Source organism: Chrysochloris asiatica, unplaced genomic scaffold (genome assembly GCF_000296735.1).
Source record: "Chrysochloris asiatica unplaced genomic scaffold, ChrAsi1.0 scaffold00052, whole genome shotgun sequence".
NCBI classification, from domain to species: domain Eukaryota; kingdom Metazoa; phylum Chordata; class Mammalia; order Afrosoricida; family Chrysochloridae; genus Chrysochloris; species Chrysochloris asiatica.
This window is the reverse complement of record NW_006408570.1, coordinates 5,519,138-5,534,845: the sequence shown is the minus strand read 5'-3', so window position 1 is coordinate 5,534,845 and position 15,708 is coordinate 5,519,138. Positions and strand designations below refer to the sequence as shown.

Sequence of the window (15,708 nt, the reverse complement as noted above, 5' to 3'; positions counted from 1 at the left end):
TTTTTCATTATAAACTTTTCTCTGTTGGTTATTATATATATATATATATATCTGTCTTCAGTAGCAATCACTTTTCATCTTATAGGGGTGTGATTTTAATTTTTGTAAAGAGTCAAGCGCTACTCAAAACAAAGGGTACATAGAAAAATATGAAGGGAATATACTTTCAGATGCTGAAAGTGATACTAATGAGCTAGTAATACAACTGACTTTATTACTGTATTAACTTCCTTGATGGTATTTTAAAGTTACTTAAAGGATGACAGCATCATTAAAATAAGGATTCGCTTCCCGAGAGAAACCAGGTGTCTGTGAAGTAAGTAACACTCAACTGGAGGCAAGATTCTGATATGTCCGCTACAGAAATCTTTAGATTATAATCATTATCATCACATTTTAAAAAAGAGACCATCTAAACCTCATCTTCTCTGAGGCCTATGTTTTTAAAAACATTGGGACTTGATTTTGTTGATTTAATTCCTTGATGCTGCAAAGGGAGAAAAAAAACCCCAAAAACTGTTTGTGACATTTTCTGCTTTAGTTACCAGTTTTTCACAGTTGGAATAAAAGCAAATCAAAACCATCTTATACTGTTTGCCCATTTTCAGTGGTAATCCCTGATTATACATCTTAAAGGAACTGAGATCTGACACAATCTTCTTGGGATATACAGGGATATATATGTGTGTATGTTGTTGTTGTTGTTATGTGCCATGGAGTCGGTTCCGACTCATAGCGACCCTACACAGAGTTTCCGAGGCTGTAAATCTTTATGGGAGCAGACCGCCTCATCTTTCTCCCGCGGAACCGCTGGTAGTTTCAAACTGCTGACCTTGCGGCTCGCAGCCCAATTCGTAACCACTACGCTACCAGAGCTGCTTATGTGTGTATGTATGTAATATTAAAAAAGGAAAACCTCTGACCAAAACTCTGGGATAATTTAGGCTTCTATTCAGATAACCAAGAAAGAGCCACCTAGGCTACTAAACGCCCACTATAATTCTCTACAATGTATACATTGCTACAGTAACAACAAGAACTATAGAAGGTAACAGAAGAACATCAGGATTATGTAAATCCTTCATGGTCCTTCTACAGAATAACAGTAGGTACTTAGAACTCTATAAGCCTATCATCTTAAAGACCAACTAGTTCAAACCCATCCTTAAACGAACAGAGACAGCAGTTCTGAAAAGCAAAGCAAGTGCCTGTTAAAGGTCACTGAGCTGGTGGTGACTGGCCAAGGTCTGGAGGATGCCCCCCTTTCCCACCACCCTACCTCCAACCAGCCCAGGAGCCACATCTGTAAAACGAAGTAAACGAACCAGAGGGTGTTCTCTGAGGTTTCACAGGCCTATGTATACACCAGCACACTACACTCATCTCAGATGAAGCCTTTTAGCTCAAGGTTCTGCTATAAACTAAGGGAGGATCCATTACCGAGTCACACACGGTGCTCCTCAAAAGAAACACAGGCCCTACTCCTCAGGAACAAGCCCAAGATAATGCCATGACATTACTTCCCTGGGCTTCCACCAGAAATCTTTGGTGCCTACTCTGTTCATTTTCATTGGCTGTTTCCATCCATTAAGCTTACTGAATCAGATGACTAGACAGTGTATCTCAGTGTAATTACAGGCAATGCACGAAAGGGACAATTTAGAGACACCGCTAATTTCTAAAGGATACTCTTCATGGTTTCAATTAAATTGAGAAACTTCGAGATTTCATTGTATTTCTAACATGTAAGTATGAGGAAACAAATCAAATCTAAAACACAGGAATAAAACATTATTCTCATTTAAAAATAAATATTTCCTTCATTAGTTTATACATTCTTTTATGTCCAGGAAACAGAATGCAATTCTGATCTACAGCAGGTTTTTTTTTATTCTTAAAAGGATAAGCCAAGTTCCATTTTCACTGCTCTTCACAGATTTTTCTTTTTAAGTCCTCAGCATGTAGGTTGTACCTCTCTAGACATTTGGGAAAAGATCTTTATCTTAAGAGAGGCCTGCATTTGGCTTATCTAAATTCCACTGGCATAGGAAGCACTTAAAATCAAAAGACTAAGAGGTTCAGAGCTTTCCCCAGGCCCTTGAAAAGCAGTTCTCACATTGCTGGGGTCAAAGCTGGTCCTCCAAAGTGCAGTGTTTTGTAGGCTATTGTGGTTGCTGTCAAACTTTCTTCCCTGCCCCACCTCCTTAAAGTGCAAACGTGAGGAAGAAACAAAAGTACTAGATAGAGAAACAAGCAAATGGACTTGGAACTTTATTTGTATAAATCTGATCAACTAAGCGTTTCTCTTTTGATCATGGCACTTGAGGAAGAGACCAACAATGGGGCTCTCTGTGCCCACATCTGACCAAAAGGGTGACTTTATAAAATTGCCTTTTTCACGTAAGGAAAATAAACAAAACACTTCGATGAATACGTACAGATACAGAGGGTGACCATGAGGCATGTAGTCATGTCAGTGCAGGGTCCTTTATTTATTTTATGAACAATATTCTAATGTTAGTGAGGAACTACGCTTTCTTTTGTTTTGCCTTTTCATCTCAGAAGCCAAGGAGAACCAACTGAATATGTCCCGTTGGCTGCAGCCTTCAATTTAAACATCAGAGAGAAAAGAAAGTAAGTAGCTACACAGACAGTCTGTGCCGAGCTTGCCAGCACACTTATTTCGGAGTATCTGAAAATAAACAACATGCTTCTTCTACAAAGACAGAGGACCTGCTAAAAGCTTTATAGCAACACACAAGTCTATTCAGCATGGTTCCATTATGTTACACTGTAAAACTGCTGTGCAGTTGACATGGCAAGAGGGCAAAACCCTGTACGGACACCTGATATCGGACCGGAAACACCAAGTGAGAACAGAACTATTCAGTGTCTTCATTTATACACAATTTACAATATTTGATTCAAAATAAAAATCACAAGAAAAATACATCTGTTTCTGCTACAATTCCTTCCCCTCCCTTGTCCGCCCCCCGCCCCAACCCCAGTGAAAAGTCTTCTAATAAAAGGTATCAGATCACTACCATTGTCTTGTTTTGGTCTAATTCTGAGATTTCCAGCTTGGGACAGTTAACATGGAAAGGAATGGGGTTGATATCATGTACACATTTTATCCAAAGATCTCTTGTACTTGCAGTCACATCTCCAGATCTGAGAAATCACGATTCAATGGAAGCCAGAAAGCTGGATGAATGCTGGGCAGGTTGCATGGGGTGTAAAATCCCTTGGCTAAGTCTCTAATCAAAGGTCAAAGTTGGTTGGTTACAGCTGGGGTCAGTTTCTCTTCTCAAACACATACTGCTACCCTCTCTTAAACCAAAAGCCAATCTCCAGGCTATTGCCTAAAGTTAAGACCAACTGAAGAAGCCATGTCCTCATGATAATACATCGGGATATAAAGCAAAAACAGGTAAACACATTTGTCAGCATCTGGCCAAAGGAGACGGGGTTAGGAGGCCATTCCTAGCAAGAATGAGACAAAGGTGTCAGTTCACTAGTTTCAGTTACAGTTAAGCTTTTGGTGGAGCCAATTCCAGCAGAGGTGAAGCTCAGGCATCTAGCGCTTGATTAAAGATAATGCTATTGGAGAAGGGTAATGAGAAAACACAGCAAAACCAACAGGGAGAAACTGGCCAAGGTATATCTGGAGGGCCAAAGTGATTTTCTTTCCTTATCATTTCTACAAGAGAAGGCAAGGGGTAGGAGATAAGGGCTAGAGGCCCCTTATTTGCAGATTGAAAAAAAAAAAATCATTTTTCTTATAACTCCGTAATGAAAATGTGTATTACGGTATGAAGGTTACACAACTGCATCTGCTACTGGGTCACGGCTACAGGTCTATGAGCTGATCCACCAGCAGTAAAGACCTGGCTAGGTTTGGAAGACTGGACTCAGAGCTCCCACTGCTGTTTCTAGAGTGCCCACCTGGAAGTGGAGAGATAGGAATTCAGTACAAAACATCGAGGGTTAAGGTTCAGATGTGCAGAGCAAGCAAAGGAGAAGAAAACAGAACAAAACAAAAAGCCTAGAGAAGCAACATTTCACATTTGCAAAGTCTTACAAGTTGTTTTTTAAACACATAAACTAGCTATCCATCTCCACCCCCCAAACGTGAGGCAGTCTATTCACTCCACAGTATAGGCAGGATGTATTGGAGATGTTGTTTCCAAATGAATACAGACATTTGTCTGAGAATTGCTGGCTATACCCTATCAACTTCCTGATAACATCTACCCATCTCCCTGACAGTCAAAATCAATCATTTTTACTTTGGGATGAGGTCAGTTATTAAAGACCACTGCAATAAATAAGAACATGGTTTTAAAAATAAAGGAGAAGGTCCCATGGCAATTGAGGGTTTAATGCCATGTTCAAATGATTTGAGAAGGAAAAAGGATGCCCTACAACATAAAACATGTAAATAGTATCAGAGCACCTTGTTAATCTCTTTGGGAAAAATATTTATTACAACGTATTCTAGTCATGATACAAAATGTTAAGTGCCTTTTTTTTTTTTTAGAGATATATCTTAAAGTTTCCATGGATGGAAGATTCCTTAATTTTTTTTTACTACTTTATAAAAACTAACTTTTAAAAAGCCAAACGATAAAGCACTTTTCTGTGAATCAACCTATGGTCAAGTCTCTTTCTGTATCTGTATCTCTAACTCTCTGTACTGGTCTAGTCCTCAGTGACCCCTCTTACCAATTTCCCTCATTACATGTTTTTTTGACTTTTCCCTCTTGTAGATTAGGTTCATTACTATTTCAAAAAGAGCTGATATCAAAGCTCTTCTCTTTTTTCCATCCTCTCTTTCTTACCTTGTGGATTTTTGGTTATCAATACAGGAATGGGGTCAAACTCATCTTCTGCCACCTTGTCCGAGCCCTCAGGGACATCAAAACCTGAGATGAGATTACTATCTTCTGCAGCTTAATAAAGAATGCAAGTACATAAGCAGAAAGAACAGAGGAAGAGATTAGCAAATGAGAGAATGTTTAAGGGCCACAAAGTTACCAACTGTATACTCATTCCTGCTTTTAAAGGTTAGTTATTTTTCCAAGTTGAAAAGTTGCAGTCAGTTGACATTCGAGTTGATTCTGACTCATGGCGAGCCCTGTGTGCAGAGGAGAAATGCTCCAGAGGGTTTTTCAAGACTATGGAGGCAGCTCACCAGGGTTGTCTTACAAGGCACTTCTGGGTGAGTCTGACCTGTTGACCTTTGGGCTAGGAGTAGAGTGTTAACCATCTGCACCATCTACGGACTTCCTGAGTTGAAATAACAGTAGCAAACCCAGAAAACTTAAGGATCTAAGAAATAGCTGCTTTAGAGCTGGTCATGTTCATTTTTATAAATGATGAGGGAAAGGTGTTATTGGAGGAATTCTCTCCATAACTTAGAAGACAAATTAATTGGAATTATTATGTGACTTATCTCCTCAATGGCACTAATTCACAAAGGCATAGGAATTTGTCGTTAGTCTTCTTTATTGAGCAGATAGAGACTTAACAGTATTCCTCAAACTCAAAACCAGAAGTAGAATCAGTGGCTCGGTTCTGAGCAGCAAACACTCAGGCAAAGTATTTCTAAAGGACTCACTGTTCTGTGACTGGACAAAGACTTTCAAAGAACTCTGGTGCATCAGGGAACGGTAGGACACAAAATCACACACACTCAGTCATCACATGCCGAAGGCCATAGTCTGTTAAATATTCCTCTCAGTTCTAATTAAAGCTACCCCACCAGCATGCAGTGCATCTATTTATAAGTGATGGCTCTCTGTAATTACACATTGCTGCTGACACACTCCTGCAAGACTTAAGTGCTTAAATAGGTAACTTCCCTCTATATGCTCTGAAAAATAACCATTTTGATACTGTCAGGGATAAAACAAAACAAAGCAAAAATTCAGCTACTACCACGGAAAATCACAGGCTAACTACTTATAGTCATCTTGGGGAAGCTTCTTTCAGAAAGGGATTAAACTATTCTTTTCTACGTATTTGTTCCTTCCAGAAAGCCACTCCTACTGTCCAAGCACAGAAAGAAGTTTAGTGAATGCCTGAAGCATCATGTTCATCACTTTCAAAGCTACTGCTATCCACTTGATAGAACTTGATTCAAGCTACTTCTGTCCTTCAGAATCTCAAACCACTATTAACCCAAGACTGAGAAATGTAGGTGGTAGGTTAGCCGAAGAAACCCAATATTTAATCATGACTTCAAGGTGAAGTAAAATTCAAAACTTTCATATGTTCACTCTGAGGGCTGATGAGTGATTCTTTATCACAGCCATTACTTCAAATCAGATCTGATGAAATAAATTTAAGTTTTGAGGCCAACAAGAATCATACTAACTATGGTCAGCCAGCGGACAGTCACCCCAACCATCTCCTTGAGTTGATTGCAAAGGTGTGCAGATCTGCCTTTAACAGGTTACTTGTTATATCTGCACTCCGAGTTCTTGCCAGAAAGCAATACCTCCTCCACCACTCTGCTGTTTTAGACTCACTCAATGTTCTTACTGAGAGGCGTTACAACACACTAATTAAACATTCATTAGGTAAGAATTTAGGTAAGGAAAACTCTCAGGAGCCATTCACTTTTTCTTCTCTAAGGATAAATGTGGGCCCAAGACGGAGAACGTATTTACCTTTGTGGGCTGGAGCTGAGATCGCTATAGGGGCAAACTCATCCAGAAGATCAGTAGGAGGGTTAGAAAGCAGAGAGGAATCGAGCAAGGAATCTTCCCCGGTGAGAGAATCTGAGTCCAGATTAACAGCATCCCAGGTCAGTGAAGGAGTTAAACGGCACACACAACAATATGGTAAGATTATCTTTAGCCTTTAAGTAAATTCATTTACATGTTATACACTCAAGCCAAGGTGGGGGAATGAAAGCCAAGAGACACACGTAAAGTGTTCTGGATTCGCATCTATAGAAATATGTATTTCCAGATCCTTCTTGACACTCATTCATGTATACATATGGAATAATTTTTTGCTCAGAGGTTGCTGGTTAAGCAAATTTGTGATTTGATAGCAGTAAAATCTTAGCAATTCAGTTCTAAGCAAATGCCATTTGGGAAAAATGACTTGGAAGTTAAAGAATTTCACTTAAAGTTCCCCTAAACATTTCTGGAAGAAAGTTTCTAGAGGCCAAGCTGAGTAGGAGACAGTTATTCCTGACTTGTTATTAGCCGAATATGGCATGTGCCTTTCTAAAATTCACCCAGATTCCCATCCAAAGTAGAACGATCTTGCCTCTTACTAATAGAGATATTCTTTAAACTTGAATTGCATTGCTCCTTTGAACACTGGCTTTCAGTTAAAGAACAGAAGGAAGAGAAAATTCATAGTTAAAGCATTTTAATACATGAATTGTTTTCTGGGACATTTTTCTAGGACAAATACTAAGATTCCATAACATCCAAGTGAGGACCAGGAAAAGGAACCATATTGTCTTCAGCATTCATGTTTTACTCTCTCACTTGGAGGAGGCTATGCTCACATGTCTCAGGTTTATAACTGTTTCTTTTCCAGTTCATGCTGTTGTGTAACATGAGAACCGTTAGGGAACTCTTTTCTTTTTTTAAACATTTTTATTGTGAATTATGTGATGATAGTTTACATGGGAGAACATTAGCTTTACATTTATCTGATCGTGTATCATTTCATTGCCATGATTACAATCCCCTCCTGCATCATCAAACAACCAAAGGGTATACCCCACAAGCCTGCCCCTCAGTTGTCAGCACACAGCCCCTCTCCCTCTCTGGGTCTAGAGTCCCCAGGCAGACTTCTAATTTTTATATCACTTTTAGAAAGTAACTATGGAATCATCGCAAGTAAAAGTGATCAAATCTGTTTTTGTGAGCAGTTAAGAAACTCTACTAAGATTTACCTTTGAATTTAGAGTGAGAGCAATGCTGGATCCAGGGAAGAGCTCAAGTTTATCTACCATTAGCAACAAATGAGATTAAAGCTCTGTCCTGGGAATAGAATGCCAACACACAGAACACGAAGCCATGCATGTCACTGAATTGTTATATAGGAAAGGCAGCTCAGCAACCTGGAAGGGCCAAGGGCATTCTTGCAGCTCAACAGAGTCTTCATTAAGGAGGTGGAGGAAAACTACCACCAGTGAAAAGAATCTCGAATAAAGAAATACATAGAGAGCCCAGGGATTGTTCTACAAAAAAACACATCACTTAGAACACCTAGAAGATGGGGCTTGAAAGAACAATTCAGAGCATCCATTCTAGGAGGAACTAGTCAGTATGCAAAATGAACCCGCCATCGTCTGTCCCAGGTGGAAAGACTGGCTCTGAGGGCTCACCACACAGGGACACCTGACTGACCTGTGCGGTTCGAGGTAACAGATTCCGTCTGAGATGGGAGGCGCTGGGGCACGGGCGGCTCCAGTCCTGGTATGAGACTCTCAACAGCAGTATCTGCTTTTTCTTATTTAACAGGGAATTCAGGAAGGAGAGGAAACAACAAAGGAAAGGAGGTCAGGAAATTTTAGAAAATTTTAAGAAGGTTTGTTTGTACAGACCTCTAAAGTGCCCGCCTCAGAAGAGACAGAAAGCCCCGTTAGTGGCTTTGGTCGTGCCGTCTTCAGTGCCTGCACTGACTGAGCATGCGTGCGGATGGTTCCCACTAGCGCCAGTCTCAGCGGGTCCGTTCTTATCAATAAACGTGGAACACAAGCCACCCAACAGTTTTCTTTCTTATCAGAAGAGTTAGTAAGTGGAAAGGCAACGTAATACCTTCTGATTTTGCTTTTCTTGCAGGCCACCAGCACACTTCAAACCATCTTTCGAGCTAGATGGTATTCTGCATCAAATGACATCCCTCAGTGGCAGATCCAACCCTCTGTGGGGTCACGGCATTTCTGAATTCTAGGACTTTGTGTCCAAAGACACCTTTATGTCTATAAGGATAGGACTGAGAGTATTTGGCCTTGGGGCATTTTGCAGGTCTTGCCCGCGTGACCTGTTTTTTTTGTAGTTGGAGCACAGAACAATGCAATAGAGTAAGCACACCTTTGTTCGACCCATGGGACGTAACCACTGAACAGTGTTTCCTCAGTCATTGATAACTCAGTGCAGAGAAGGGTCTGTTAAAGAAAAATCTGCCAAATTCAGTCAAGCTGAGATCCAGCTCAAAAACTTCTCAGCGTTTCCCCGTTCCTATAAACAGACGTAAATTTTTCTACATTCTCCCTCATTCATCAGAAACGTATTCTAGAAATCTCAGGATATGAAGAATACAAAAACCCGACAGTGGTATACCCCTGGAGGGCAGAGAACACGCTTCATTTGGGGTTATCAGTAGATTAAACAGTCTGGCTTCTGGGTGAACACAAGGCATAACTCCCAAACAGGAGAATGGCATCTCCACTCTTCACTAGGGCCCGGTTAAATAAGTATTTATTATCCTTGAAACAGACAAACATGATCATGCATAAAGAAAGAAACAGAGATGATGAGTTTACCAATTACAGCATCAGAAGCGCTACCAAAAGGATCTGCCATGGGCAATAGTTCAGGAAGCAGAAGAGAAGTATCAGGAGATTTGAGTCCCTCAATAAGTTTTTCTAGGTTGGGCAGAGAGATAAAGAGAAAGCAAAAATGTAATGAGATCTCAAAGCAAGCTGATCATTCATTTTCTAAGCAGATACACAGTGTTGTTAAGTGCCATCGAGTCGGTTCTGACCCATAGCGACCCTGAACAGGGTTTCCGAGGCTGTAAATCTTTACTGGAGCGGGAAGCCTCATCTTTCTCCTGCGGAGCAGCTGGTAGTTTCGAACTGCTGACCTTGCGGTTCGCAGCCTGATTCATAACCACTACGGTACCAGAGCTCCTTGCAGATACATTGTAGGGGGGTCAAAATTTTGTTTAGGCTCATCATAAAAATGAATACTATCAGTATTACTTCCCAGTTGAAGTTGTGAATTTACATATGATAAAAGCAATCATTTTAAGTGTACAATTTAATGAGTTTTGTCAAAGGTATATATCCATGTAACCATCATTGATATGATTTTGCTGTTACTTTTGAGTACTGTAGAGTTGGTTCTCACTCATAGTGATGCTGTGTAGGGTTTTCTGAGGAGCGGCTATTGGGTTTGAACAGTCAACCTTGTGGTTAGCAGCCCAGTACTTGCTATTGTTGTTAAGTGCAGTCGAGTTGGTTACAACCTACATCGACCCTGTATAGGGTTTCCGAGGAGCTTGAACTGCTGACCTTGCAGTTTGAACTGCAAGGTCGGAGGTTCAAGCATCTCAGAAACCCTATACAAGGTCGCTATGGGTTGGAACAACTTATCTTACAGCACCACACCAGGATTCCAAAATGCACAAAAAATATACAACATGTTAAAGTTTCCATGTGCTCTTTGTAGTCAATCCTCTCACTTGCCCAGACCCTGGCAACCAGTGATCAATCTTCTTTCTGTCACTACAGTTTTAGCTATTCTGGAATTTCCTATAAATGGAACCATATGATATGTAGCCTTTTGGGTCTGGCTTCCTTCATTTACCAAAAAGCTTCTGAGAGTCATCCATGTTATAGCAAGTATCAGTAGTTCATTCTGTCTTAGTGTGGAGCAGTACTCCACTGCACGGAAGTACATTCTGTTCATCCACTGACCTGCTGATGGGCAACTGGTTGCTTCAAGATTTTAGCCATTATAAAATGAAGTTGCTATAAACATTTGCATACAAGTCTTCATCTATTCATTTACCTTCCTGGATTTAGTTTTAAATCTCTCTCTCCTCTCCTTTTTTTTTTTTTTTTTCGGTGGGGTCTTTCACTTAGAGTTTGTAACCCACCAAGAGAATACATTCGACCATCCCTAAGTCCTGGTGTGATGCTGTAGGGTAATGCACTGGACTGCAGGTTCAGTTTGAACCATAAGGTCAGCAGTTTAAAGCAGCTTCTCAGAAACCCTATACAGGGTTGCTATGGGTTGGAACCGACTTGATGGACTTAGTAACAACAACATACCTAAGTAAACTTCAACAATCATTTATCATCTGTCAACCATGTGCTTGTGACATGCTGGTTCTGTAATTATTTTATGGCCAAGTCTCACAAAATTTACTTAAATCCACAGATGGGTTACTTTGGCTGTCTTAGCACTAAAAAATAAAGGCGACTGAGAAAGCACCATGTTTATTATAACTTCATGTATGACAATGTGTACACATTAAGATTCCTTCCAAAATGACTCCTTTAGCATTGACCCAACAACAACCTTCTGTTGACCTTTAACCTATTACTAACTGGAAACAAAAGAATGAACCAGAGAATCTTATAGGAAAAAGGGCTTTTGAAGCTCATACCTCCTTTGACATACGAGGAAACTGAAGCCATATAGATCCTGCAGCTTGAACAGTTAAAGAAATGTTAACAGTGCTTTTTTTCTACTGCAGAAATAAACTGCCATGAAGATGAAACTTAATGGGGTCCTGGTGTCGTGCTGTGGGTCTGCAAAGTCGGTTTGAACTGCAAGGTCAGTGGTTCAAGCCCACTAGGCTCCTCCTCGGAAACCCTATTCAGGGTCCCTATGGTTGGGAACAGACTTGATGACACTTAACAACAAGATAAAACTAAAAATGTTTGTGAAAAAGAGTGACTTAAAAGTTCAAGGACTTTATTGAATCTATATTCTAGCATACTGATAAAAAATACGATGGTTTCCCTAACAAGTCCAATTTTTTGTTATTCTGAAAATAAGCTTTTGTTTAAATTAAAAACAAACAAAAAACAGTTTCTTTTACTTTTAAAACTCATATACTCATATTTGCACTCTTGTGCAACACTAGATAAAAAGTTGTTGTTGTTAAGTGCCGCAGAGTTGGTTCTAACTCATAACGACCTTGTACAGGGTATCCGAGAAGCAGCTGGTGAGTTTGAACTATTGACCCCTGGTTCAAACTGACCTAGAGGTCCAGTGCATTACCCTGTAGTACCACACCAGGGCTCCAGATAAAAAGTAGAGAATCAAAATTACTTTCATGGAGCATTTTAGTTTGGTGTAAAACGTTGTTGTTGTTAAGTGCCACAGAGTCAGTTCTGAACCATAGCGACCCTGTATAAGATTTCCGAGAAGCAACTGGTGAATTTGAACCACCGACCTCGTGGTTAAAGCAGCTTTGCAGTCCAAGGCATTGACTCACAGCGTCACACCAGGAACCCTGTAAAACATTAGGCTAGCATTTTTTTTGGGGGGGTGGGGGAGGGGCAGTTTGAATTCTAACTTCTCCAGTGACCAGACGAGACCCTGGTGTAGTTTCCTCTCTGACACTATCTCCATATCTGTAAACTGGAGATACCTCTGTCCACCATTTGGGCTGATCACTCAAGCTGCATCTCCTGGGAGTCCTTCCTCACCCACCCTGCTGAATCAGAAACCCTCTGCACTCACTTCTCGCACAGCTCTTACAACATGACCCAAAGCAGGAAGATGTCTTATTAATCTCACAGCCCTCTCAAACTCTCTGTCAAATCTCTTGTGACTTGGATTGGAGGTTGGGAAGGGTAAGGGATCAGCTGGGAAAATAGTCTGGTGCCGGAACAAGAATTAGAATTGAAGTTTTTAATACTAAAGAGAGCTCTTTGGACAGAGAATCAATATCAGCAGGTGTTAGTCTCTAAACTAACATACATGACCACATCACCCAGAACTCAACCCAGATATAGAAGCAGTCAAAGGAAAACAAACCTACAATCCTGAAAATAGTGAACCAGAGACACTAGCTTGCAACAACAACAAAACCCCATAAAGAAAAAAGAGGGAATAATATAATTACAGAACTTCCAAGTGAAGTGGATATCAAGTAGATTTTAAGAAAAAAATATGATAACAATAAACCTAACTGTAACCCTCAAAACTAGACCAAGCCTTAGTCCAAGTCCTAGCTCAACTCCTACCCTCAACTCTAACCCTAGTCAGAACCATAACCCTGACACTGAACTACGTCCTAAGGCCTTGTCTAGACCTAGCAACTGTCCAAATCTTAGCTCCTCATGCCTTCCCACCCACCCTACTCCAGTCCCTCAAATTTAAAACAAGAATCTGATTTTTTTATTAGCTATAACCAAGTGAGAGGGTATGAAAGCATATGAGCGTGTGTGTGCTAAGCAGCGAGACTGAAATGGGCAAACTGGTAATCTGAGGGAGGCTTATGTGTGCTGTAGGAAAAGGACTCGACTGCAAGGTCAGTTTGAATAGCAAGATTCAAACTCACCAGCTGCTCCTCGAAAACCCTATACAGGGCTGCTATGAGTCGAAACTGACTTGTTGACACTTAACAAAACAACAACATTTTCTGACACAGTGAGGTGCGCTGGCATTGTAGGATAAGAACTGGATGGCTAACCACAAGATTGGCAGTTTGAGCCCACCAGTTGCTTCCTGGGACAAAGATGAGGCTCTGTGCTCCTGCAAAGATTTATAGCCCTGGAAACCCTATACATGGCCATATGAGTTGGAAACTATTTGATAACACTTATCAACACCACCATTTTCTGACCAACATCAAAGGTATTATCTGTATGATCATTGCTGTTTGGGATACTCAAAAACCAGACAAGAGGGCCAGGGTAAGGGAAGGAATTATCCAGGCAGAAAAGTAGCAAAACTAGAAGTGAGAGCGCAGGGTCATAGCATATGCAAGGCAGCTAGACAGTGAGCACAAAGGGACACTCCCAGTGAGGGAAGGCTCTCAGTTACTCCGTGGCTGTCTCTAGAGGCCATCATAACTATCACCATCACTTACATCTGTAGAGTTTAATGTTAATTTCCATTTATTATACATAAAAAGTATTGAATTTGGGAATACTAATACAGGTGAGGCAAATGAAGATAAGAGACTGTGAGAATATAGGACTTCTCTAGTCACAAACATGGTAGAGCCTGGACTTGACTTCAAAGTTCTTTTCACAAGCTGCCTACAAGGGTCTTCCAAGCTCATCAACACAGGGTCTTCATTTTGACATGGTCCCATGTGCAGTGGTAAAGCTATCTAGGAAATGTTGGCGGCGGAAGGAACTTCAGAGCTGATCTAAGAAATTAGCTTCAGATAGGTGAAGAAACTTGCCCAAGATCTCACAACCATGTCAGCAGTAGAATTAGCTGACAGGGCAGTCGGTGGTTCAGGTTCACCAGCTGCTCCTTGGAAACCCTATACAGGGTCGCTATGGGTTGGAATCGACTCGACGGCACTTGACAACAACAACATACCATATTACTTTGCAGTGCCATGGAGTCAGTTCTGACTCATAGCAACCCTGTACAGGGTCCGAGGCTGTAAATCTTTATGAGAGCAGAATGCTTCATCTTTTTCCCACGGAACAGCTGCTAGTTTTAAACTGCAACTTTGAGGTTAGCAGTCCAATTCGTAATCACTACACTACCAGAGCTCCTTTTAAAAAGATGTAGTGGTAACTGATATTTCTTATTTTAGGACTTGCCGAGTGCTATCTTATCCTTTCCCATGTTACATTCAGCTCTATCTCAAGTTTCTGGAGTTCCCAGACAAAAATGAGTCAGGATAAGAGCTTGGAGAAGTGCTGAAATCATGCATGATTTTAAAAATGGTAAGGGGACCTCTAAAGAAAACATGGATCCAGAATGATTTTGGCCTGAATGCAAACAAAACATTTTTAGAGGAGAGGATTTATCAGTATTTTGAAATTAAAGGAAGATGTACAAGAAAAGTTCTTTTTCTTGTGAGCATCTCTCCCTTTCCTCTTAAACATAGCTCAAGTGTAAAAGGGGGTGTGGGCAGAAGAAGGAAGTAAGCAGTTGCCAGAGTTAGAGTTAGGAATTAGTGGACCCATTTCAGTTCTTCTCTTATACTTCTCCTTTCAAGACACGGCCATGAAATTTATCAAACACCAGACAAAACCAAAGCCAAACCCAATGGCACTGCGTTGATTTCGACTCATAATGACCCTACAGGACAGAATAGAACTGCACCATAGGGATTTTAAGGTTGTAATCTTTACAGAAGCAGCGAGCCACATCTCTCTGTTGTGGAGAGGCTCATGGGTTGACACCGCTGACCTTTCAGTTAGCAGCCAAGAGCGTAACACAAGGCATTACAAGACAAGAAAGTGACAAATTCTTCATGACCAGTCTAAGATGAGGAATAACAATCCAGTTCCTAATGTGAGACAGCAAAACTGTGATCTTTCTCTCTCTTAATATATCAAGAGAAAAGATACTTATGTTTTTGGAGTGGGAAGGGTCTAATAGAACCTATTGATTCAAGTGTACTCAAGGTCTATGTCAACTCTAATAAGGACTATAACCATGAGGAGTCCAAAGCTAACAAACACAGAATAGTCTGATGCAAGCTCCATTAAAAAAAGATGATATGGGTGTTTAGATTGGTGGCTTTGGGAATGCATGTCTTGTCTGACATGGAGTGTAAGTCCTAAAGTCTTTCGATGATACGCTGGTGCTTTTAAATCCCAGTGACTATAAATAGAAATGAGAATCTAACCCAGCTAGGACAACTGAAAGTTGGAAGCAAAATTCAAACACCATACCCAAGGACCAATAAACAACATTCTTATCAATGGAGGAAAGATTGAAGTTGTCAAGGACTTCACTCTTCATGGATCAACTATCTACACTCAAGGAAGCAGCAGTCAAGAAATCAAACGAC

The 15,708-nt window shown here is 40.6% G+C and overlaps 1 protein-coding gene across 1 annotated transcript in view; it reads right to left on the bottom strand.

Moving 5' to 3' along the window:
* Positions 1–3,850: 3,850 nt before the first annotated feature.
* The window catches only part of AAK1 (AP2 associated kinase 1), a 229,753-nt gene continuing 217,895 nt past the window's right edge, over positions 3,851–15,708 (bottom strand). The window contains exons 17-21 of the mRNA XM_006862930.1: positions 9,521–9,622; positions 8,382–8,483; positions 6,675–6,785; positions 4,842–4,952; positions 3,851–3,945 (exon numbers count right to left, since the gene is read on the bottom strand). Coding sequence (XP_006862992.1) covers positions 3,851–3,945; positions 4,842–4,952; positions 6,675–6,785; positions 8,382–8,483; positions 9,521–9,622 — 521 coding nt within the window. The remainder of the gene's footprint in view (positions 3,946–4,841; positions 4,953–6,674; positions 6,786–8,381; positions 8,484–9,520; positions 9,623–15,708) is intronic.